We start from the raw sequence: 25,346 nt of genomic DNA, 5'->3' as shown, positions 1-25,346 counted from the left end.
ACTTTGGCTGTCTGACATGTCGTTCCTGTGCCCAACCTCAGAGCCCTTGGTCAGTCCAGACAGCAAGGTTTTTTTTTTTTTTTTGGGGGGGGATGTTAAATTCTTTCATTCTGGCTTCTGTGAAACGCGACCCAGTGATTGGCTTCTCTCCAGGGACATGTAACCCCTCCCCCAGCACTTACCAAGCGATCGGACCCTCCCCGCTAATTCATCACTGTCCCAGCCCCTTTGGCCCTGGACCGCGAGGGCCTGCTGGAGTCTTCAGGCCCGCCGTGGGAGGGGCTCCGCCTGCCAGTAGAGATGTCAAGAAACCCGAAATAAAGGGAGGAAAATGGAACAGAACCCATAAAAGCTCATTAGGAAGGAACACACAGTGCTGTGCTGTTCCTGTTCAATCCAAACACCCCATAAACTTTTTGGACTCTGCCATTTGAATTAGGGCTAGGCGTCTTGCTTTCTGGCAACGCCCCACCCGAAGAGAAACACTGATGTGATGCAGCCTCGTGCTACTGACAGTAGACCTGAAGGAGGCGTCAGTGAGCGTGGGGTGGGGGGGGAGGGGGGTGTTTTTGCCCATTGACACCATCCGTGTCCTGGTAGGTGGTACTGGAGAGCTCCCTCCCATCCCATCCGTTCTCGTGAAGGCCGTCTCTTATGGGAGACAGACATCTCCTTTGTGAACGTATGTCCAGAGCAATGAGCCTGGTTTTAAACAAAACCTAACGCCGCTGTTCAGTTTTAATTTAGCGTTAAGCAAAACAGAATCCTGTCTGGTTTCCTGAAAGCCCCCATTGTCCATGCGCAGGTGAAACGGGATCGTCTGCGGAGAGCACGGCGACAGCGTAGGCCGGCGTATCCATTGTTCATGTTTTTGTGAAAGTGAGCTGGCCGCCGTCAGCTTATTCAGGGTGTCCATGTTTCAGTGATATCCGGCCACGTTTACCTGGTGATGGGCAACGACGGCAGAATGATCGGGTTGGAGGCTTCCAGTGAGCGTCGGTTCCTTTCTTCTTCTGCTTCTTCCAAGATTTACTCACTTTATAAATGTTCGTTTAGAAGAACAGGTCCTCCGCCCGCTCTCTGCGACCTCGTCGTACTCCCTTCCCTCCGCCTGCGACTCTGTCCTGCCGCTTTCCTGGTTAGTGTGCTTCACCCGCACACTCGCCTTTGGGATGCACTCTGGCATAGCGTCAGCCCCCTGGAAGGCCGGAATCGGGTAGAAATGGGACACCCTAGAATATGGCCGACTTCATGAAGAGCAGGCTAATTAGGAGACGACCGAGTGCAGAGCAAAGCTTGGGTTTCACAAGCCTTGGTCACATGGTCCAGTTCATCCTTAAAGCTCTACTGTCACCTTAAGGTTATGAGGCCGTCTCATGTCGGTATTTGAAGCTTATTTTAAACATTGTATATAATTCAAATTTTTTATGTAATTTAAATTTACAGGCACATGTAAATGTAAATCTGGAATTATGCAAAAAAAAATTATCCAAGATATACAAGAGTTTACGGAAGCACTAATACGAAAGATGTTTACCATTTATTTAATGTTATTTCATACATGTCTTTTTGTTATAAGACAAAGAGGTGGCCAGTCTTATCCACAAAGGGCCGGTGTGTGTGCAGGTTTTTGCGATAAGCTTTAGGTCAGCTGTTCAAACCCAGGTGTGAGGACTCGTCACCCAATCAGTCCTCTAAGTAGTAATCTAATTAGGGAGCTGCAACGAAAACCCGCACACACACCGGCCCTCTCTGGATAAGATTATGAAGTGTCTTGAAATGCTGTGGGCAAGTTAATGTGACTTCTGCAAAATCTGACTTATGTAAGGTTTTGAGGGACGGATTACTTGCGTCAGTCGGAACCTGCCTATATACACATACAGCTGCCAAATCTATAATGGAAACATGGTAACAGTCACACTTCAGGAGAAAGAAAGTAAATGTGATTTTACAGTTTATGATTCAAATTCAAAAGGAGCCAGTGGTTGCTTCCACTAACAAAGGAAGTTACCTGACATCCCCGCTGTTTGTTTGAACATTTTGGCCATCTGCACGTTCTACTGCACACTCGCAGCAAATTAGAACAGTGTTTAATCACTGCACATACTACTGGCTTCCCTTTTTAATAAATGGCATGGTGGGAGCAGGGCTAGTCAGAGTGGACTTGGTGTCACCCTCCCCCAACTGGTTCAGCTGGTACTCTGGTAAGTCATATGCATAAACGAAACTGAAACCTGGCCGCTTGCCGCCTGCCCGCTAAGGGTCATACACGAAGCGGCGCTGTAGAAACACCAGCTCTGTGTTTTCGGGACTGCACGCCAGTTCTGAAATGATTAGGCAAAACGGTCCCCATTCAGGTGTCGATTTGCATGCGCTGTCGACGACCTGATTTCCTTTCGGGTCCTTCTGCCGGTTGCCAGAGTTCTAGAGGGCGGCTTCACTGCTGCCTGCGTCACTCACTGACATAAAACCTTATTATGTTTATGCTGAAGTTAAGATGATATTACAAGCTGCCGCATAATTAGCCAGGCGGGCAGGACGGGAACTTCTGCAGCCAGCGCTCTGATTAAATCCTGCAGCCTTCCGATGTGCTGCTACTTTTCAGAAATGCATCCAGCAGGTTCCGCGGCGGCCCGCATCCCTACACCCTCTGTTGCTGCAGCAGCATCATTCTGAACCCCCCCCCCCCCCCCTTTATTTGTTGCGTGCATCAGCTGTGTTGCGGCTGTTCTGCCTCGATCAGGGACTGGAATCGCTTCAAGGACATTTAGTAATTAGTCAAATTTGCATTGTGTACATCCTACGCGCCTCTCTCCCGTGTTTTGACGCGTACACGCTCGCACTGGGGCTGGCCAGAAGCTTCCAGAAGAAGGTTTTGTGCATGGCTTCTTATATCTACTTCTCGTCTGCTGCCATCGTCGCCCCCCTCCCCGCCACCACCGTTCCGCTTGATGGCCGAATTAACGACAGATTTTCTCCAGACTGAGAGGAACTAGGGGCCGCTGGTAATGCGGAGATTGCTGTCTTCGGACACACATGTATGAATAGGCCCTTCGGTGTGTCTGTTAGCATGTTAGCGTATGGTGGGGTCTCGGGCAGGGGGGGGTGCCTGTCGCGACCGGCACGTGAATCCCAGCGCCCAAGCAAGTTGCGTGCGACCTGTGCTGCCAGCAGCCCGGGGCCTGGCGGCCGCAGATGTTTGCAGGGAGGACCTCCGTCAGCAGAGTGCTGCTGGAACGGCGCTGCTCTGAGCGGGAGCTCCTGCCAGCCGGGCAGTTTGTCCAAGCCCGTGGGGCCATGGCCGCTTCTGGCTGGGCATGCCGGAGGCTAAGCTAATTAATGACTTCCACTCCACAGGAAGGGCAGCCAAACTCAGACACACCGGGAAGGCTAATGCTAATGCTAACGCTGCTGCTCCGAACATTAGCATGGTGCTAACAGTAGTGCTATTGCTAGCAGTCCTCTGGTCCTTCTGGGCTACTTACTGAGGTTGAAGGCCGCCCCTTGTGGGCCAGTGTCTGCGCTAACCTCGCAGGTGTCATACTTAGCGAGTGTGTTTTGTTTGTTTCCACGTATCCCATCATGCTCTGTTTTTAAGACTCACACATATATAGAGGTGAGAGTGAAGCGGGGGCAGCCGTCCATCCAGCACCTCTGGAGCATTTTATATATGGGGCGGGGGGTTAAGGCCCTTTCTTAGACCAATGGAGATGCGGCTTCTCTACCAAGCAGAGGATTTGAACCGGCAACCTTCCGATCACATGGGCCTAAACCACTGAACGACACACCTCCCATACACAAATATTTTTCTCTGTAATTTTTTTTTGCGCACCCAGTAGCGAAGTCATGAAGTCTGAAAGTTTTTAAAGTGTCATGGTATCTTTCTGTCGGTATCGTTCTTTGTGAGATGAACAGCAGGGAATCTCCTGCATAATTAGACAATTCCTTCAAACGACTGTCAATAGCACTTAGATATCATTCAAACTGAAGGCAAAAAGGGGAAAAAAAATACAAAGTACAGCTGGCAGCTTTCGCGACAGACCCCTGTCATGTCTGATTGGTAACTTTGATCGAGGTCTTGAGGGCCATCGCACCTCGCCGCAGAGAATTGTGGGACAGCTTTCCCCAAGCCCACAGGAGAGTGAAATGAACCGCTGCTGGGTAAACAAGCTAACGTTTAATTATTTGTTCATTTTCACTCCTCTGAAAGGAGAAATGAATGATATGCCAACAAAGGCTTCTTGTTTTCTTGCTAATGCTTAACGTTGGCAGATAGTTCTGTGATGCTGAGCGGTTAGCACCCTACTATGTTATTATCTTAAAAAATATGATGCAGACAACTTCTGCTGAATTTAGCTGCCTTTTAAAATCACAATTCATTTCGTCGAGCATTTTCAGCGCCAACCTTTCTGGGAGAACAATTATTCATCAAGCACATTCTTCTGATTTTTGGGTCCCTGTTCCGCACCCTAATGTCCCCCCCCCCCATATCACAAAGCCAGCCCACTCGCTTTCACCCAAGCCGTCGGGCCCCCACTTGCCATTTTTTTGTGCCTCCGTCTGGCAGGTGGCCAGGTCACGTGACTCAGCGAGATCGCAGGGAAAAGTTTTGTCAGAATCGCCAGAGATAATTAACTCTGAAATTACAGCAGTGTAATTAGGAAGAGGTTCTCTGCATGCTGTATCAGTATAACTAATAATGCGTCCTTTATTCATGTCATCAAGATCAGAGTGGGCAGGGAGGCAGTTGTGTGACCTCTGCTGTTCCCATCCGGAGTCTCTCCTCCACTTCTGCAGTTTTGTGAAGCTGGTTTGCAGGTTGATTTTCAGACCCATCCAGCTGTGGTCTGCAATGGTGCTTGTGTACACGGTTTCTAAGATGGGCCGCTGGATAGCCCTTAAAACGTGCAGCATTCTGGATGCTCAAATAAAGGAAAAAAAAGTTATTAATGATCTTTTCTACTCTGCCAGTTGATGAATCGATTGCGTTTTTATCATCGTTATGAGGTTGTTTAATTAAACTCCAGTTCTCCGGGTACCAACGAGCCATTTCATGAACTCATCTACTTCCCTCCTCTTAGTGGGTCATGAAGTGGTGGACCTTGGTAGGCCAAGGCGGCCTTAGACCTGGTTTAAACCAGGGGCCTAGTTCTGGCTCAAAGAAGGTGAGAATTTAGACCTCAGCCAAGGCAGGGGCTAAGACCTGGTCTGTACCCCAGCCACATTGGGGACTTAGACCTGGCTCGGACCCCAACCAAGGCAGAGGCTAAGACCTGGTCTGTACCCCAGCCAAATTGGGGACTTAGACCCGGCTCGGACCCCAGCCAAGGCGAGACCTAAGACCTGGCTCGTATCCCAAACAAGGTGGGGACTTATACCTGGCTTGTACCCCAGTGAAGGCGGGTGCTTAGACCTGGCTCGTACCCCAGTGAAGGCGGGGGCTTAGACCTGGCTCGTACCCCAGCGAAGGCGGGGGCTTAGACCTGGCTCTTACCCCAGCGAAGGCGGGGGCTTAGACCTGGCTCGTACCCCAGCGAAGGCGGGTGCTTAGACCTGGCTCGTACCCCAGCGAAGGCGGGGGCTTAGACCTGGCTCGTACCCCAGTGAAGGCGGGGGCTTAGACCTGGCTCGTACCCCAGTGAAGGCGGGGGCTTAGACCTGGCTCATACCCCAGCGAAGGCGGGGGCTTAGACCTGGCTCGTACCCCAGCGAAGGCGGGGGCTTAGACCTGGCTTGTACCATAAACAAGGTGGAGACTTAGACTTGGCTTGGACCCCAGCCCGGCTTGGACTTGAGCTCAAGCTTCATTCACAGTCCAGTGGGCTGTGTGAGGAGTTTTGTGGTCCTGGGAGATGAATGGAGGCTTCAGCACTGCCAAAACTCATATTTGAGTGCATTGAAACTTCTCATGCAAATCACAAACTGCCAAGCAATCATGATGAGACTAATGCCACAATGTCAAGCAGGAAAACTTTTGGGTCAGAATGGAATTTTTTACGGTATGTTCCCCCTGGCTCATCACAGAAGGTTCTAGAAGTGGTGGTGTAGATGTACTCTTCAGGTCAATGGGTTTTGAATTAAATTATTGAACTCGCTTGGTTGTTTGCAAAGATGAACCATCGTAGCAAAGCTGGGGGCCGTTCATCTCATGCTGCTTTTTACACATTAATCTATATTTATACCGACATCAGAGGGCGGGAAGGACCTGGTGGAATCTGAACTCACTGCCCAGGGCACATCTTTCAACGTCAGCACTCCCTTTCCGGAGAAATGGTGGATTTTTTTTGAAAACCCGAAATGAAGTTTTATTTGTTAGTCTACAGCTACATCAGAGTTTATTAGTTGTCCTTATTAAGACACACACAGACACATAGATGTGAGAGTTAACATTTGGGTCTGAACGCAGGGTCAGCCATCCATCCAGTGCCCTCGGGGTATTTTGGGGGGGGGGGGGGGGGGGTTAAGGGTCTTGCTCAAGGGCCTCGTGGCCAGTTAGCTATTCTGATGATCACAGGATTTAACCTAACAACCTCGCAATCACAGGCCCAGAGGCCCAACCTGCTGTGAACCCCCACCTCCAGGGGAGACTGCGAACCAAATGCAATGTGTTAGACCTCCAAGACTTTTTTAAATGTGGCCCCAAAAACAACAAATCTTCCCCTGACTGCGCCCCGCCCCGCATACTTTTATTATTAAAGGCAAAATGTATGTGAGTGTGTATGTGAGTGATGCGTGAGCGAACCCTGTCATAAGCACTCAGCGTGTGGCTGCACCCATTCGTCATGCACATGCTATATCGAAGACCTTGATTTGAATATCGCCACACCGCGGTTTGTCCGAGGCAGCACCAGCTGCAGTTGGTTTCCCACGAGCCGGAGTGTTTCACCCCCAAACTACACAAAATAGCCAAGAAAGCATCATCAAACCTTCAAACCCCTGCCAAAAAATAAACAGTACAGGACACTCCATTCCCTGGCAACCAATGAAGTTAACGATAAGTGCATTTATTATGCAGTTTTTGGTCAGATTGTGTTGTAACACGCTCCACATGGGGGCAGTGTGTGGTGCAGTGCGTTAGTGTGTGTCTACTAAAGTGTAATTTCTATTTATTTATTTATTTACATATATGCATTTCACTGCCTGAACAGTAAAATTTTAATAGATAATGAGCTATAACTGAAGTCCAACAGGCCTCGAACAGGCTATGGATCTCAGAGCGCCCCCCGGAGGACAGTTTAAGCAGTAACACCGTGGTGGTCCTGTGCTCCCCCTGTTTCACATGGTAGGGGGACCAAACCAAGACTCTGGACTCTAACACTGATCTAGTTCTTAAGGACCGGATGCTTTTTATCCCGACTTTTCCACCATGATTTTCCAAAGAAATAAAATGAATTGATGTAATATGTTATTTTTAAAAATGTATGACGTGATGGTTTTACTTCTTAACATACATGTTTTACATTTACAAATGTATATCTTATTGGGTTAAAACGTGCTGCATATAAAACAGAATATGCATGTTATATAGATTATTTTTAATGAACCTTTTAAATCTCAGACGTTTCACGTCCTTTGTTAAGCGGCCAGCCACACTGCGTTCTGTACCACTGAAGACTAAACTGAAATGAATTATTTATGATGATGATTTATTTTATTTTTTTTCCCTGGACTTTCACGCGTCTCGGGGAGGATGGAGGCTGCGGATCCTGCCGGACGTCAGAAGCTTGCTGTTCCTTTGTCTCTGTGCCTCCAGCCTGTCGCCCTTCTCCCGGCTCCTCCTGGGCTGCGAGGCGCTTTCTCCCTGGGCCAGCCAGCTGGGTTTAGGCCCAGTCGCGTGTGCCAGCAGGCTGAATTGGGGGGGTGGGCGCTGTACTCACTTCCCCCCCCATCCATGCGATGGTGTCGCTTTCAGGACCCGGATGCGCACCATGTATGATCCACCGACTCACGTCTCTGTAAATTCCACCAGACCCCCCTTGTGACATCCACACTGTCACAGTCAGCCCCCCCACCCCCACCCCCAAGTAAGGGAGTCTTTAATGTTTCCTAATGTTGTCCCTCTGTCTTTAATGACTCGATTAACTGAGCGATCTCCGGTGGCCATGACACGTGGAAACGGACCTGTCCCCGGGTGGCACCGCAGGGTCATGGGTTTGAATTCTTTGGCGGTCACTGCAGTTGAACCCATGGCCGTCATTCTTGCTAACACCGTCCGCATGCGCAGTTTCACCAAAAAAAAAAAGAATGAGCGTTGACTGAATTGTATGCTACGTGTTTGCCTTCAGTCTGCATTGGGCAAGTACAACCAGAGGCGTGGCCGGGATGGCGACTGTAAGGCACAAGCCAATCAGGAGCTGCCGTGGCAGTCACCTGGCAGGTGGGGTGACCTTCACGCCCAGCGGCAGTCTGGATGGCATGGATACCGGGTCCTTCTTTAAGCACAGGTGACCTCCTCCTCCTCTGCGGCGAGGACACCTGTCTGACGACCACTAGGGGGTGCTCATAGGAGACACTGGGTCTGACGGCTGATCTGGTCAGTGGGGATCCCGGCTCTATTTAAAGAGCAGGCAGCTTGGCAGCAGGGCTCATGTTCCAGGGGATATGCTGTCCTAAAAATACCCTGACCAGGGCCTCCAAAGTCCCAGCGTACAGACACCAGATCTTCCAGCCCCTACCTCCCATCACTCCCAGTCACATAACCAAGGGCCAGTGCGTTGTCTCTGTGGCCCCACTCAAAAGTCACTTTGGGGCCTCTCATAGTGTAGTGACTGTTTTTGGCCAATCGGTGGCCTCCTGCAAATGTGTAATTTGAATGACGTAAATACCGGCACTGCATATACTGTAGCACACTGGAGTTTTCCGGAATTCCATTTCTGCCCCTTTGCCTTGAGGCCTCACTCATATGGCAGTAGGTTCGATGTTTGTCAAACGGCATGTAAATTGAATTTTTTTAAAAAGATGAAGATGATGTCGTACGCCTGGTATCATAAATACGGTACCGACTCTCATCTTTGTTATAATGTGTAGAAAGGTAGGGGGTGGTTCCCCTAGAGGCCAACAGGTGTAACTGCATCGCTGAGTATGATTAAAAATATATATGTGGACATAAAGAGCAGCATTATGCTCGGGGACAGGGTGAGCGCACGGAGGACAGGTGAGATCGGCGTGGCAGGAAGCCAGTCCGGAACACAGCACGGGAGGGGCAGTCAGATGAACGGCTGCGTCAGCCATGCCCACCTGCCCGTGGGAATGACAGCGGTCAGGGGGGCAGATGCACTTGGTGCCCGCCGGGAGCTCAGGGAGGCAAGGCACTGCCGGTGGGGGTTTCCGAGCCTGGCGGACAAAGCGCTGTGCGCGTGTGCGAGACACCCCCGGCAGACAGGAGGGACACTGGCATACAAATAAACCTCACATATAAATGTATATAAGGAGCAGCGCTTGTCAGCCCGATGCTTATTTATACGGCTTCTTGGGAGAAATATGTTGAGACAGAAGCCGGGTACCGTGGGGGGGGGATGCCAGGCGCCCCATCCTCTGCCCCGCAATAAAGCCGCCTTCGCTGTTATCTATGTGGCGCACAGCAGCCGCAATGGCTCGGCCCAGCTGATCTTGACAGCAGAGGGGTGCCGCTGGTGCCGCTGGGGGGGGGGGGGGGGGGGCGAAGGTGTACCGTTATTCCGCCTATTTAAATATGATAAGCCGGCCCCCCCACCCTTGCCCGGCTCCGCCTTCGCCGAGACGCGGGGCAGGCGGCGGGGGGCGGGGGCCGTGTGTCGGCTCTGCTCGGCTCGGCGGAGCACGTACAGTACGGCGGGGTACAGTGTGCGGGAAGCCACGGTCGCTGCGTGCGGGCAGCGGCTCCTCAGCTATGGACCTATTCGAGTTTGACTTCTTTAGGGACTGGGAGCTGGAGCAGCAGTGGTACGTGTGATGCTGTTTTATTATTTTAAATACGCGTAATACGTTTGCTTTTATTATTTTTTTACTTAAAATACGTGCGTCTTTGTCGTGCAAGCGGGGCTGCGCCGCGCCGGTGCTCACGGCATGACAGCCCGGACCGCGGCGCCGTAGCCGCGTAGCCGGGAGACGGGAGCGGGGATCCGGGAGCCGGGAGCCGACGCTGCCCGGGATGGTCCCAGATGCGGGGCTATGTCGCCGGCTGGTTAACTTTAACAGGGTTGCGGTTCCGTGTGCGTTTCCTGACGCCGTTTAACCGCATGCATTTAACGCATTTAATGTTAATTCGCAATTTAAAAAAACGCCACTGTTTTTATCCCATGCATTTAATTGGTTTTAATGTTAATTCGTAACCAAAACGCCAGTGTGTTTCTTATTATTGTATACATTTATTATTATGATATACGGAGAGAGCAACTTTGTGGCGGCGTTGTTTCAATACAAGTTGTTACACCGTTAAATCATATCGGTTTGTATCATTTCACGGTCTCCATCGCCCATACTGTCATAATATTAAATAACAATAATATTAATAATAATGTCTGATATGATGACAAAAAATATCCGTGCAACTAATCATTACAGGGGCCGACGCTCAACTGTCATCTTTGTAAACTTGTTTACTCATCGCTAATAATTTATGAGTATAATTATTTCTCCTGCATAATTGATCATGCCACTACTAGAAAGTAAATATTTGTTTTGTGTTTTTTTTTCCTTATTAATAAAGAGGGCACACATGAGTCGAAGTGGCTGTAATTTCGGGCTTTATTCATGTTCCCCAGGTACTCATTTCTCCATCTGGTTAGTTTCTAATCGACTGGTGGAGTTTTTATATTTAACATTTTATCATTTGAGTGTAGTCCGTGCGCTTCCGGGACTGGCCGAACCGAGCATCGCAAAGGAATGTTATGCTTGTTTATATATTGAGATATTAATCTCTGTTTGCCCTAATTCAAGTGGAAAGCGTACAACAAAAGCCCGAACCGCTGCTAATAGGCTAAGAAGTAGCGCCACCATGTGGCGAGATTTGAGAAGGACAGGTGTGGGGACTGTTTGTGTTCTGCTCTGTGCAGGCCCTGTGTTTGTGTGCGGGCCACCCTCTATATATCTGTGATAATAACTGTGACATTACGATCTATGATATTACTGACAACCGGTAATTACTGTATTTACTACTGCTACTGCTCTAAGTATGAATAATACAACACATTATTTACTGGATTACTGAGGCTTTGCCTTATGCAGATGAAACAGTTTTGACACTGCTTTTGAGTCCATACTAGTGAACGCTGTGCACAGCTGTGTGCCCTGTACGCCGTGTCCTCCGTCCCACCCAGATCAATAGCACTGGGCTACGTTAGTGCTGGGAGGTGGGGGGGGGGGGCGTGGGGGGGGGCAGAGCATTGGGTCTGAGGCCTGCGTCACGTCACTGTGTCTCCAGTGCTGCCTTGTTTTTCCTTGGTGCCACGTGCCCCCCCCGCTCTCTCTCTCTCTCTCTCCCTCTCTCTGCCTCTGATACTTGCTGTACTCTCTGCTCGTTCTGCCTTATTCTCCTTTTTTTCCATTCATCTCCACCTCCCTCTGGTCTCTGCCTCTTACTCCTGCCCCACCCCCACCCCCCCGCCTCTCTGCTCCACCCGGTGTCACGCTCGGGCCGCACGCTGACTGTTCACTGCCGCTGTGTCATCGCCAGCGGTTCCCAGCCGGCTCTGTATGGCGCTGTGACACAGCCCCGCAGCCCAATGGACCCCGGCTGCCTTTTCACCTGGTGCCTGGATCACTCTGTTTGTTCTCTTCTTCACGGGAGTCACTTATGTAGCCTGGTAATTGTGTCCGGACTCTTTCTGCTGTCTGGTACTTGTCACCAGATGTTTTAATAAAACATGCCTGTTTAGCAGCTGACCTACGTGTTCCCGGAGCCGTTTTGCTTGAGCGCCTCGTGCGTCGACCCAACAGGAAGGCCGTACCTGCAGCCCCGTTTTGGGGTTCATCTTGGTTCTGGATTCAGGCTAATTTGTTCGCTAACAGGACCTTGACCCAACATTTCCGCATCTGGGCTTGTCCTGAATGTTGGCAGGCAGCCGTTATCAGATAATGAGTGAGGGCATCTTACTCTGCTCTCTGCCAAAGGTCACATCTCAGGTTACCCAGAATTCAGTTTGTGGTTCAGGTAGTCATCCATGTTTGGGTCATGACCTCTGTCTCTCTCTCTCTCTCTCTCTTGCTCTAAGATTGTGAAGTTGTACTGTTTGGTTGTTGGCAGTAGGATCTGTTGCCTGTTGCAGAGTATCTATTTCAGGGGTGTTCTTCCAGGGGGGAGGATGGTTCAGTCATTAGGCAGCTGGTCACATCTTCACTGTCACGGTGAGGCCAATTAATACTAACTGAGCTTCGGAATGGGGTGCACTTAAGTTTGGACTCGCTGGTGTGTTTGATCACAATTCATATCCCAATGGTGAAGCACGTCGATTCCTTTAACACCGGGTTACTTAATGGCTGAGTGATCAAATATCTGTATCATTTCATATATCTGCACTGATCTGAAATCCGTTTAATTTCTGATTAGTAAGGCAAAGCTGCCATATTGCCCAGTTCTCTCTGCCCAGTTTGTGAACGTAATGCGATACCAGGGTTCCTGTTTAAGGGCCACTTTTGGTTCTGATTTGATTAAACACATGATGCGTTACATGGAACAAGTGTGAGGTTTAATCACGTCAAATCAGGTTTCACAGTGAGGGGAGATTCAGCTGCTCGCAAAACGAGCCCCCCGTGTGGAGAAAGGGGCCGTTTGTACGTGTAAGCTCACCGGGGTCTGGGGGCTGGGCCGCGGTCTTGGCGAGCCGCAGACTCCGTCCAGCTGCGTTTTTTACACTCTCTCCGCAGCCAATAAAAACCCTGAATTTTATGTGGTCCTTTAAAAAATATTCCGATGAAGACAGGCCTTTTGTGCGGATGCATGAGGGTCTGTGTGGAGCCAAATGACGAGATATTGCTGTGCGTGTTACCGTGAGACGCTGCGTCCGCTCACAAAGGCACAGTGATGCGTGCGTTTGCACCCCCCCCCCCCCACTTGGGCTGCAGCCAAGCGCAGCACATGGCGATGTAACAGCGTGTGTAACAGACTCGGGCACATCGGCGCTCGTAAAAACACACGGGCAGGACTTTCTCAGGAGGCTGATTAACGTGTGCCGAATGCCCCTTTCCAGTCGTCGCCGATGGGGCTTCCCACGTCGAGGCTGCCAGTCGTGGTAACGCTCACCATGTTCTAGAAGGATCCTGCGGGCATCTCGCCGACCGCCCCCTTTGTTCCTAACTCACGGCGCTCCGTACAGATTTCCTCCCTGGATAATTTGCTGCTATTTGCCGGGAAGATTCGTGAAACTGCAACACCGGAGAGATGGGACTCTGTCCCGCATGTTCATGTGCTGCCTCCCGACAGGAGCTGCGCCGTACTGGTGGAGGGGGGGGCAAGAAGAACAGCCCCCCTCACTCGCCCAGGGTGACTCTAGAGTTGGAGGGGCCTCGTCGCTGATTTGGGTGACCTGCACAGGTGCCCGAGCTGCATGTGGCCCCGTGCACCGGCCGGCTCGGCTCTGTGTGACCTCCGGACGAGGGATGTGATTTGTTGGTCCCGACAATGTGGTCACGCAGATTCAGCTTGCTTACGGGATGCAGCAAAGCCGGCACATTTGCTGCCTGCTCGCCCTGTGCTTCTGGGTATCCCATGATGCCGCGGGGGGGGGATGGGCGGTGAGCCATAACGAGAGGCACACCAGAGGTGGCGCATGCCAATCTCATTTATGGCTGGCATGAGGAGGTGGGACTGCCAAGGAGGCCCACTGGCACGGCCACGCCTCCACCCCCCTCCACCCCCGGTTGGCACAGACCTGTACTGCTGAGCCTGTCGCCAAAGGAGCCCTGAGGCCCCAGCATGCTGTAACCAGTGAGCACTACCTGATGGTGCATGGAGGAGGCCGGCGGCCTTCACTAGTGCTGCCATTATTGTTCTTATTATTATTGTTGTTGGTTTTCAAAATTCCCCTCCGACATTCCGCCCCCTGCTGGCCACAGTCAGTTGCTGCCAGTCTGTTCAGATGAAGTATTAAGGTCCCGCAGATGGGAAACTCCATAATTAAATAAGTATATGAGCACAGGCCTCCAGTCTGCATACCTCCCCTCCAAGGGCCAGATATTCTGCAGGGACAGAGAGGAGGCAGGGCTACGGACGGCCAAGTGGCACCAACCATAGGCCAGGCATGCCTCCACTCCAGCCCCCCCCACCCCCGGCAGAGTGCTAATTAGCACGCGGCTAACGGAGGCTGCGGCAATCGCCCAAAGGATAGGGAGGCGGGCCAGACGGGGAGATCGGCCGAGCAGGCCAGACGGAGTCCCGGGTGCTGGCCGGGTCCAGCCTGTCACACGGCCCACCGGGTCGGGGGAGGCCTGGGTCAGCTGAGTTTGGTACCACCGACCCGCTGTAGTGCCATTTGGCGAATCTGTACGCCAAGCCTGCCCCACTGTGGCGTGGTCCAATACGTGTCGGCGTGGGAACCAAACAGTGGCCCTCACCATTGTCACCCGGCGTGGCTCAGTTAATCCACGCTAAGAGACTTTGATTTACGGGCCGAGATGCGGTCCCTGGCCCCCCTGGAAGAGCGGCCCACCTGGACCCGCCCCCCATCCTCACCCGGGATGGCTGATTAGCACCTGCTCTCAGCTGATAACCTGCGTGGCCCCCGGGGAATGAGGGGCTGGTGTCGTCATGCAATCACAGCATCTGTGTTGCTCTGCCCGTCATTCGGAGAAGCAGCCATTAAAGTTATTGGATTAATCTCTGCACTCAGCTTTTATCGGACGCTAATCGGAAGGTCCTGCACCGGCGTGGGCGTTTTGGCATCCCCCCCCCGCCCCCCCCATCGTTCCCCTCTATCGTTTGTAAAAGACTAACGGGCCATTTTTAAACCCGATGTTTGCCATTCCCTGTGAAATAATTCCCCACCATGGAGTTCAGCAGCTGCGCAGTAATTCGCCTCTCCATGCCAGAATCTCATTCCCGCCATTCCCGCCATTCCCGCCATACCCAAAATCCCTGGCGTTCTGCCTGCTAGCTATTATTGCCATTTATCGTGGTGTGTAAAATGAAGTGAGTGTAAATCATGTTTGTGCGCTTTGTCGTCGATGCTGCAATCAACTTGCGAGGGGGTGAATGAATGACTCAAGCTGACGGGGGGGGGGACGACACACAGTCCCCCTCTCCTGCTCCCACGGCGCCTGCCCTCATCACTGTGCACAGAACATCAGTCCTCCCCTCGACCGGCCTTTCATGACTGATCTCTTTATAAGCTGTTGGAAATTGCGATCCTTTCAAGGGGTCTGTTCTTTGTGATATGATGCTTATATGATCTGTCTTATGTTGCTGCCCCCAAGGGGGCCCATAGCATGTGATGGTAACGGGGGGGGCGCAGGTATATGCAACGAGTCACACGACAACAGCAGCAAGAATGAAAATAACAATAATAATCTACATAATGATACAGCCAGTTCTCAACTGATGTAAGTCTGTTTTACAAACTCTCGTGTAAGTCAAATTAAATAAATGCTTCCTGTAATGATGACGATGATGGATGAAGGCATGGTGTACAGTATATGTGATTTTAAAGTGATATTATGGATATTTACTCTGTAGCTTTACAGCATCTGTCTGTCTGTCGTCCTCAGGTGCTAATGATGGCGGGTCAGGTTAACGGGGCCCACAATGGGAGCCGATTATCAACAAAAGGTTCTTTATTGCCAAACCAAGCTTGCAGCACGTGTGTATGGGTGTGGGGGGGGGTGGTTTCCCACCCCCTACCCCCTCCCACACTGTTATCTCGGGAGCCCCCGCCATTAAGCCGTCACAGATCTTATCGGACCGCAGCAAAAGGAATCCAGCCTTGCGCCTCTGCAGGGCCGAGCGGCTGCGGATCTGGCCGTCTGTGGGGGAATGCGGTGGGTGCGGGGGGGGTGGGCTGGCCCTATCTAGGTGAAGATGAAGATGATGGTGTGGAATGTTCTCATCATCATCATCATCATTATTATTATTATTATTATTACGATGATGACTAAGCTTGTAGACCTAGTTTTACTCGATTTGATCTTTAATTCTGGTTCCGATACCTTAAAGGTACAGCAGACAGCCCACTCCTAGGATTGGTTGCTAAGGAGTTGGGGTTAAGGACGGTGCATTAAAGCGCAGTGAGTTGATAGAAGGAAGTGCGGAGACTGGGGAAGGCGGCGGGCAGCTGGGTGTCATGGAGGATGGCAGCTCTCGATAAGCCTCGCCGGCGAGCGGGATGATGCCGTACGCAGCAGGGAGATAAGAGGGGGCATGCACACGCGCGCGCCACGGCAGGGTGGGGACAGGGGGGGGTTGACAGCTGTCAGCCCAGGGTGACTAAGGTTTGGGGGGGCAAGAAAATCTTCTGATATTTGATGGGAGAAGAGAACAGGAAAGTTGGACAACAGCGAGTCGCCGTGGAGAGGCACAGTCGGGGGCGGGGGTAATCCAGGATGGGGGGGGCAGAATATGGGCATTAATTCATACAGGGGGGCAACTTTACCATTAGCCCCTGTGGCCCAGCCCCTGTAGACACCCCTGATCTGGGTGTTTACGGACAACACCACAAGGAATTCCCAGAATGGCTGCGGTTTTTAATGAGCGTGTGGGGAACATGCATACAGTGCAAAAGCGAGAGGGAGAGAGAGAGAGAGGGGGGGGGGATGGGGGGAGGGAGGGAGCTGCACCACCTGGGACCCCCGGCCGGCACGTTTTCTGAAATACACAACCCCCCCCCACCACCCCCCCATCTGTCGTTTCTCGCGCCAAACGATATTTGCAGAAGCCGGGTTTGGCAGTAATCTTCTCAGGGACGAACTTGTGGAGAATAAATTGACAAACCATTTAGCGGCGGCGATAACGTCCTCGGAGGACTTCATAGAGCCACAGGAACGGCACACCGGCTGAATCGGGGGGGGGGGGTGTGAGCGGGATGGGGGGCAGCTCTGCTCACACTGCGACGTCGAGAGCCAAATTACGACCAGGAAAGAAAGTTTTGTGGGGATGCAAGATGGGGAGGGCTGATTGAATTTGGCCGTGCTCATAAAGATGGGTGAGGCTTAGATTCCATGAAGCGGGGGTTCCAGTGCGGGGGGGGCAGATGCACTTTTCCTTTGGGGATTTTAAGAGCACTCCCAGACCACCCCATGGATTCAAATTAGGCTTATGCCACCATGTTTTTGCTGCCCCCCCACCCCACCTCCGCCATTCCCCATCACAGCTTTGTGTCTGTGAGTCACGCTTACTTTTTTCGGCCGCACTGAGCTGTGGTGTCCCCCTCGTCACAGCAATAGGCAGAGGTCAGGGTCTGTCATGCACTGTCATGCATATTCCTGTGTAAATAGGCCGCTGCCAAGCTTCAGTGCTTCTCCTTTGCTTCCTGGATCCACTGAAGCTGTGGCGATCAGGGTCCCACCCCAGATCACAATCAGATGCATCATCACCAGGACTTACTCACAGTGGGACAGCCTGCCTTCACCATACATTCGAGAAAGCTGGGTCAACCAGACCCTCTACTAAATGGAGACCAATGTTGACATCCACTCTGTTAACCCCAGGTTTTGAACTGGTGACCTTCTGATAATGGACACAGAGTCCCAACCTTCCGAGCCACACAGTGCCCATGATGACCCTTAGTTTCACAGCACAGACAGGGTTTGAACCCATAATCTTTGGTTTATGAAAACAGCACGATATCTCTTGGCCATCACACTTCTGTTCTCCCTCCCAGGTGCTGATATCCTTATATGGAGGGAAAAAGAGAAAAGATAACTCTGCCGTTTAAGACGCGATTCGGCACCAAGAAACACATCTGCTGTGACATCACCACATTCGCCTGCCCTGTGGTCTTGCTCTTTGTCATGCCCCTGGGGTCCTTGGGGTCCTCTGTCCGGAGAGAGGACAACTCTGCCTGCATGTAAAATCAGCTCAGAGTCCTGCATGAGGGCAGGGGCCCTGGCGTTGGCGAGGGGTTTGGGACGTGGCCCGGGAGCAGCTGGCCTGTGGGCCGTCTTGGAAGGCCGTGGCTCAGAAAGTACCCAGAATGCCCTCACAGTACCCAGAATGCCCTCACACACGACAGACTTTTCGCTCAAAGTCCGAGTGGCATCCCATCGATGTCCAGATTTTTTGTTGTTTTTGTAACGTGTGAATTTGTCCGCGTTTCCACAGTTACCCTCCAGACCGGTGCCACTTTCCGATTCGCCGATTCCCACGGCGGTAATCCAGATGATTATTTTTCTTCCCCGTTATTGATTTCCCCCGATTCTTTCAGGAGTTCCCAGCGTCTGGCCCACATCGGCATGATGTGACTCAGATGGATGTGCCGCAGTCCGAGCGGATGGCAGCAATGGCCACATTACCGCTATTCCGCAGCCATTAAGCCTTAATCTTCCGCCGCGTCTCCAATGTGCGTTCCAGCTCTCTCTCTCTTTCTGCCACTCGCCAGTCCACTTGTGCCGTCCTTTACGGCTTCATTAATTCATTTGTTATCAAAAGCCGTTAGGGCCGCGGGGAGAATGTTCTTAATTATATATTTTACACGCACTGTCCTCGCCATAACCCAGCTCCGTGGTTCATAAATCTCACGGTCTCTGACCTGCTGCTTCTCCGCTCTTCTTGAGGAGAAGTGAACCAGCTTCCCCGGCACAAAAGCTGGGTAAGGCGGTCATCTCTACCCCGCGAAACCTTGAGCTGAGATCAGTCTCGCCGGTCATGTCCTCCTGTCTCTGCGAGTTTACGCACCGCACGTTTTGGCCCGAGGGCTACGGTATTTAATAACGAGGGGCCCCTCTCAGGGACCTCTTGTGTTGAAGGGATTATTTTCCATGGGTCTTGCAGACCTCCGGGGGGAGACATCCCCCATATGGGCAGGTGGGTGAGGGGTGGTCGGGGTGTGGGAGCGGCGGGGACCTCACACTGCGGTGTGGCCCAGATTGACCCAGTCCTGGGAAGGCATGAGCCTTACCTGTGACACATGCCTAAACCCCCCCCCCTCCCCCCTGACAAACGTCAGACAAGGTGGTAGTTAACAAGTTTCCTTTTTCATTTATCCATGGTGTCTCCCACGTCACAGTCAGGGTCACTGATGATGTTACAGGGCTGGCCAGACAAATAACAAGAGGCCACAGAGATCGAGACGGAAGTGGAACATTCCGGCACTGACGTCTCGGAGCGGCCTTTCTGGGCAGTGAACGCCCATGTCACCTGATGACTAAGACCTATTTCCAGCTCGGTGCTGACATAATTAAGAACACACTTTGTTTGGAGCCCCGCTGTTCGTGCCCTTGCTGAGAGAGGGTGAGGAACGGACACGCAGGGGGAGGTGCGGAGTGGGTGGGGGGGGGGGGGGGTAGCTACAGCGGTCATGCAGCGCGAGAACAGGAAGCGGGCCTGGCGGTCGCCTGCAGCGCAAGGGATGCTCCACGCTGGCGTTTCGCCATAGCAACGGGATGCCTTGGAGCTCAGCCGGGGTCTGCTATTGGAGGATACATCCTTACATAGGCTGGGGTGCAGGAAAATTATTATAGTTATGTCATTTTATATTTATCTATATTATATTTATCTATATTACACTATGTGCGTATGCCACACATTTTATGTATGTGCTTCGGCTGTCTTTATATATATTTATGTGCAGGTATGAGGTCACCCCCCCACCCTTCAGTTTAATTTCCAATCCCCTCCTCATTTACCCCACTGCCCTTCCAGGTGGCTGGACCTCCAAGGTTCCGGGATTCTTTGCTGCCTGCCGTTTATGGTTCTCACATGGGCCAATCACAGTGCGGTGCTAATTAGCTCAGGTGCAGGAAGCTTATAATAGGTATAATTATGTAGCAACCTCCAGGAAGCTGGTTTTTTGGGAAACAACAGGCCAAAGGTTACACAAGTAAGACAAGTAAAGAATCTGAGTATGGAAGAAAGGTGCAGGTATTGCGAGGGAGTGACACGCCAGGCTTCTGCTCTTTTCTGCCTGGGATAGCCTCCAAGCCCCCCTTAAGCAGGAAGTTGAAAGATGGATGGATGGATGGATGGATGGATGGATGGATGCCTGGATAGATATGCAGGCACATGTGTATGTACTCACTGGCTAAAATCATTCTATTTGTATATTCTAGAGTAGGTTTAATATGAAACAGTGTTCTTGATATTGAGACAATACAGATGTTCGGTGTTAAGCTGCTGACAAGTACCGTTCAGGATGTCCTGTCTGTCGAAACACAGCGTGAACCTGTGGTCCTGGTTTAACACCTAACAGAGCGTTTACATCATCTTTCAGGCCCGAAGGCAGAAGGGGCAAATGTTGCCGGGTCACCCCTGGCTGACAGTTAATGCCGGTGTGGGGAGAGGCAGGCTTCCCCCACCCCCCCACACCAGCGTTAACTGTCAGCCATCTCCAGGCGGCGCAGTAATGGAAAATAAGGCGAATCACTCCTTTATTGTTTTGATAATGGCGATTTTATTGGAAAATCAATCAGCTCCAACTATGCATGTGTGCCCCGGTAATTTATACGTGCTAAACACAGGCATGGCGTGTGTTGGGCTCTAATTACTATGGGATGTTGGCTGCTGTGCTTGAGACTGACAGGGCGGGAAAAGTGACTGACTGGTTGCCGTTCCCACGGCGACGTCCTGGGGCCTTGACTCACACAGCGGTGCTGACCCGACCCGCGGTCTTCAGCGGTCTAACAGAATGTCCCTCGTGTCCGGTGCAAACAGAACAGCCTTTCACTCAGGCAGCAGATCCTGGGTTTTCACACCAAAATTTCACGTTCGGGTGTCAGATCTGGATGTGACGGGCCTCTCTCCCCACCGGGTCCTTCGAGGGTTTCAGCCTGGCTGTGGGGGAGCCTTCTGCGAAACCCGACTAAATATCATTCATTCCTCGAATGCTGGGGGATCCCCCAGCCATGAGTCATTACGACTCCCCCGGACACGTGTGTGCTGGCAGCATGCGGGAAGCGGGTTTATCGTCCTCAGCTCGACGGTCGCAATGCAACATCATAACAGAGCTCGACTGGAATGTTCCGGAAAGAGAGGCGTCATCCCAAGCCTATTTACTGATGCACATTAAAATATCACAGTAACCTGTGACGGTCTTGACAGTGTTGGACTTCTGGAATGCTGGTCAGGCTTGTGGTTTGAAGCAGGAGGCTGATTGTTGTTCACGCCCCCCCCCCCCCAACCTGCTTGCTTTGAGTCTCCCTGGGGGACAGCCGTTAGTACCTCGTATTATTAAGCCACCAGCAAGGCCATGATTAAGGATCCGTGACCTGGAGGTCAGAGGTTCAACTCCTGCACTTGTAATTGCTGTTGTACGATCGCTACCGTAATCACATTTGGGGCGGAAATCCAGCCAGATGTAAAATGCGCGGGAAATGAATGGTACAGAATCGGGTATTAAATGGGCCGCTGCGTTGTGTCGGTGCTGGGAGGTGGGAAGGCTCGCCTTTTGCGAAACATCCCTTTTGAGGAGAACGATGCGCTCAAAGACAGGCTTAATCCGCTAATCCATGCGGGAGAAGCCCATCTCCGTGGTTGGCCTGGCGATCGCAGCGGCGTTAGCTTGAGTGAGACACGCTGTGGTCACCGCAGTGATCTACACCGAGTCCCCCCCCCATTGCAGCTTGCATCTGGGGGTCGTGGGATGCCTTACTGAAAGTGTGAGGCTCTCTTTTCGTTTCTTAAAATGGCAGAATGAGACATGAAACAGAAAGACAATAAAGGGGGTTAAAAACAGAGGCATCTGCTGTAAACTCCTGCTGTGTGCAACAGAAGGAGCATCAGCATGCTGGCTGACGCGCCGAGAGGCTGCGGAGATTCACTTGGGGAAGGATCCCAGACAGACGAGTCCTCGCTTGCGGTTTATCACAGAGCAGAACACGCAAGGTTACCTTCTCCTGCCCGCAGCGCCCGGACACTGCAGATCCAGCCAGCAGGTGGCCTAGCGGTTAAAGAATTGTCTTTTTCCACTATAGAATGAAAACACTTGTTCAGCGTGTTTCTCTGCAAATCATATGGCAGTCACATGATCCGCTGGCAGTCACATGATCCGCTGGCAGTCATATGATCACCACAAGGCAAAAAAGAAATCAACTTCTGTCACAGAACATTTGGGAATATAAGCAGTATTCATGTTTATACTTGGTGTTCAGCAGTGACAGACAGCACAGTATAAACATGTTAGAAACTTCTAGAAAGGCTGTCACTCGTCCCCCCTCCCCCAGCAACTTTCTATAAAATGATTTAAGTGGTCAAATTCATTAAACATCATGATTAAGCAGTGCGGTAAGTGCAAACGAGCTAATAATCAACTAAGTTTTTCAATTTTTATTTCTCCCCTTGGCCAGGATTGGAAAACTCATTCAGATGTTCCTGTTCATTTGTTCATTCATTTATTTCATGTCTCCGCCTCCCACACAGAGGCCCCGCCCCTCCGGCCCACGACCTACGGGCCCCCTGGCCTGGCCTCCTTATAACCCACTGACTCAGAGGCTCCATGTTCCAGGTGGCCTGGCTGGGTCTGCGTGTTTGATTGTCCGACTCCCCCCCCACCCTTGTGATTTGATTCAGCTTCTGGTGGACGTGCAGCTGTGCGTTACCCAGGCTTGGCAACAGATAATGCATCTAACTCCACAAACAGGAGGGAATCAACTGAGAAAAGGAGGAAATGTTTTCGTGGATTGGAGAGGCATGAGCCTTCCTCCGGTGTCCCCTCTGACGCCCCTGTGTTTGTCACTCACGCAGGGTAATAGGGGTCACGGGTCCAGCGCCTGTTTTCATTTATCCCTTAGTTTTAGGGTGTTTTGAGCGGGATGTTGGCTCGCTGGGCGGCACTGTGGCCTCACACCTCCATGGTTGTGGGTTTGATTCCCTGCCCGGCTCTGCGTGTGCGGTATCTATGCTCTCCCATCATTCTCTGTGTGTTCCAGCTTCTTCTCACGGTCTGTAGGCACTGTTTAGATGGGCCGACGCCTCTGAGGGTGTACGTGTGTGTGTCCCCCTGAAGCGCTGGGGAGCCTCTTTCCCTGTGCATGCTGGGATATGCTCCAGGTGCGCCGTGACCCCGAACTGAGTAAGAGGTTATTCATCCATCTCCTATGTTGTTCCAGTTTGCGATGTTGGCGTATTTCAGCTATTACTCGTCCGGGCTGCCAGACCACAGGGTGTCGTAGATAATTGTGTGGACCCCCATCCTCCCCCGATACAGAGTCCTGACTGCTTACATCAGACAACAGTAACTGAGGCTGGATTTAATTGCTGGGCTCTTCTACACCCTAAAAGCATGTTTTTGTAGGACGCTTTTGTAGCGTGACGGGGGGACTGTGAATCTGCATTTCAAAACATTTAGCAGTAAAGTGCTAGGAGGGGTAATTTGTTAGCTGTGTTAGTTAGCATTTTAAAGGTGAATGCAGTGACTCTGCAGACAGCGTGCTGGTTTACCTGTGGTAGTATGTCGACAGGCCCCGCCTTCTTTTGGAAGCCTACCCCTTCCTCATGGTCCTGCCCCCATGGGGGCTGCCAGTGGACCTCTGGTGCTCTGCTCCCTGTTCTTTGTCCCCCTGATGTACACACTTCACACAATCATGTTCACCGTGTTTTGAATAGTGCTGCCATCTAGCTGGTGGGGGGGATGGATTAGTAATTTCTATCCTTTGAGCCACATCACTGCGTCGATATGCGATTAGTAATGACTGAAAGGGACGGTGTCTGATTTAGCATCAGTGTCAACATTAGTGTTAGCACCGGTGTTAGCATTAGCATTAGCATCAGCATTAGCGTTAACGTTAGCATTAGCAACAGCCTGCGTCCTGGATATGGGCACAGCTAACAGAGAAACACTCACCCCGTTAAACCTGCATCCTGCTAAACCCCACGGGACAATCTAGCCTCTCTGTCAGTCCGCAAAGGAACTTGTTAAGAGGTTAGAATGTGCGCCAGCGTGTGGAGTGAGGTGGGAACTTTGAACTCTTCTTTTGTTTTTATCTCAAATTCCGCGCCTGCATTTTTGCAGGTTCATACATCCAGGGTGAAGATTTATTTTTGTTTGCGGAGCCCAGGCAGGCTTGGCGAGCCATGGGTGGAGGGGCGGCCTGTTTTTCTGACGATTTATGACGCCCGTCTGGCCCGTGAAGCAGTAATGGACCGGACCCATGGCTAATTCCGATAACATGTGTTGAGATATTTAAGATCTGGATAAAGGGCTCAGCTTGGCGATGCTTGGACTGGACGTGCCCTGCTGAATATTCGCAGTGTTCCTGAATTTTTGGGTATGACACCCCCCCCCCCCTTCCCGCGTACCCTCACTGTGTTTACTTAGCTCTCTATCTGGCCGTGTTCCTCATCTGGAGCCAGTGTGACTTGGGCCTCATTTGCATTCTGCGACACGATTGGTGAGCTTAACCCCCGGCATGCTGGGAGCAGCCGTAATTGGCCCTGGCTTTGTGTAGGAGCGCCTGTGCCTCTGTCCTTGGAGGCCGCTCCTTCTCATCGCAGTGTCTGGGCCAGCAGTGGGTTGCTATGGAAACCGGGGACGAGTTTCCATACAGCAGGAGACCTAAATTGTATTATCTTTTTTTTTTTTATGGAGAGGAGAGTGGTAGGGACTCCTGTGTGTGTCTGCGCGCTAATTGAAACAACCATCTCAGAACTGGCTGGAGGCTGTTTATCGGTGTCTGTCACAGGAGAACCAGAGAGGGAGTTGTTATTCTCCGGTCCCTATTTATAAATCCTTGCTATCTTTTTTTTTCATTTTATCCACCCTCAGCATTAATATAGGATGCTTTTTTTTTTTTTTTTTTTTGCATGTGCAAATTTTTTCCCACCGGGAAATACGCGAGTGAGAAACTTGATTAATTAAAATCAGCGATGCCGCCGATAGAGCGAAGGATTACAGTAAGCTGTGAAATATTACGCTCGTTTATCACGGGGACTTGAGCGGCACGCTCGCCGGCGTTTGGCGACGCTCTGTCTCGTGCCCGGCAGCTCATGAAAGCCATTATCCTCTTCATCACGGTGGGGGTAGTGCCGCCCAAAGACAGCAGCTACCGGGGAGGACCCGGCTCAAAGGAGGCATGCTACCCTAATGCATCACATGCTAAGTGACCCCCTCGACCTCCTGGGTCAGGGGCCCCTCTCACTTCTGTCGAGGGCCCGTGTGGCACATTGCTGCCCCCTGGCTCCCAATGGGCAGCACATCAATGGCTAAAACGTGGACGATAAGTGCAGGCAAAGGGGACCCCCAGGAGCGGTGGATTTACTGCAAATCCCTGTATCGCGCGCCTGTACGACG

At 51.6% G+C, this 25,346-nt stretch overlaps 1 protein-coding gene across 5 annotated transcripts in view; it reads left to right on the top strand.

The window, feature by feature from the left end:
- Window positions 1–9,799: 9,799 nt before the first annotated feature.
- Window positions 9,800–25,346, top strand: part of aff2 (AF4/FMR2 family, member 2) — a 115,078-nt gene continuing 99,531 nt past the window's right edge. For 4 of the 5 annotated variants that reach the window (XM_049028793.1, XM_049028790.1, XM_049028792.1 and 1 more), the window contains exon 1: window positions 9,800–9,921. In XM_049028793.1, coding sequence (XP_048884750.1) covers window positions 9,869–9,921 — 53 coding nt within the window. In that variant the 5' untranslated portion in view covers window positions 9,800–9,868. The remainder of the gene's footprint in view (window positions 9,922–25,346) is intronic. The other variant, XM_049028791.1, reaches the window with a different exon arrangement.

Source organism: Brienomyrus brachyistius, chromosome 10 (genome assembly GCF_023856365.1).
Source record: "Brienomyrus brachyistius isolate T26 chromosome 10, BBRACH_0.4, whole genome shotgun sequence".
NCBI lineage: Eukaryota > Metazoa > Chordata > Actinopteri > Osteoglossiformes > Mormyridae > Brienomyrus > Brienomyrus brachyistius.
The sequence above is the reverse complement of the archived record's forward strand: the minus strand, read 5'-3'. Positions and strand labels throughout refer to the sequence as shown.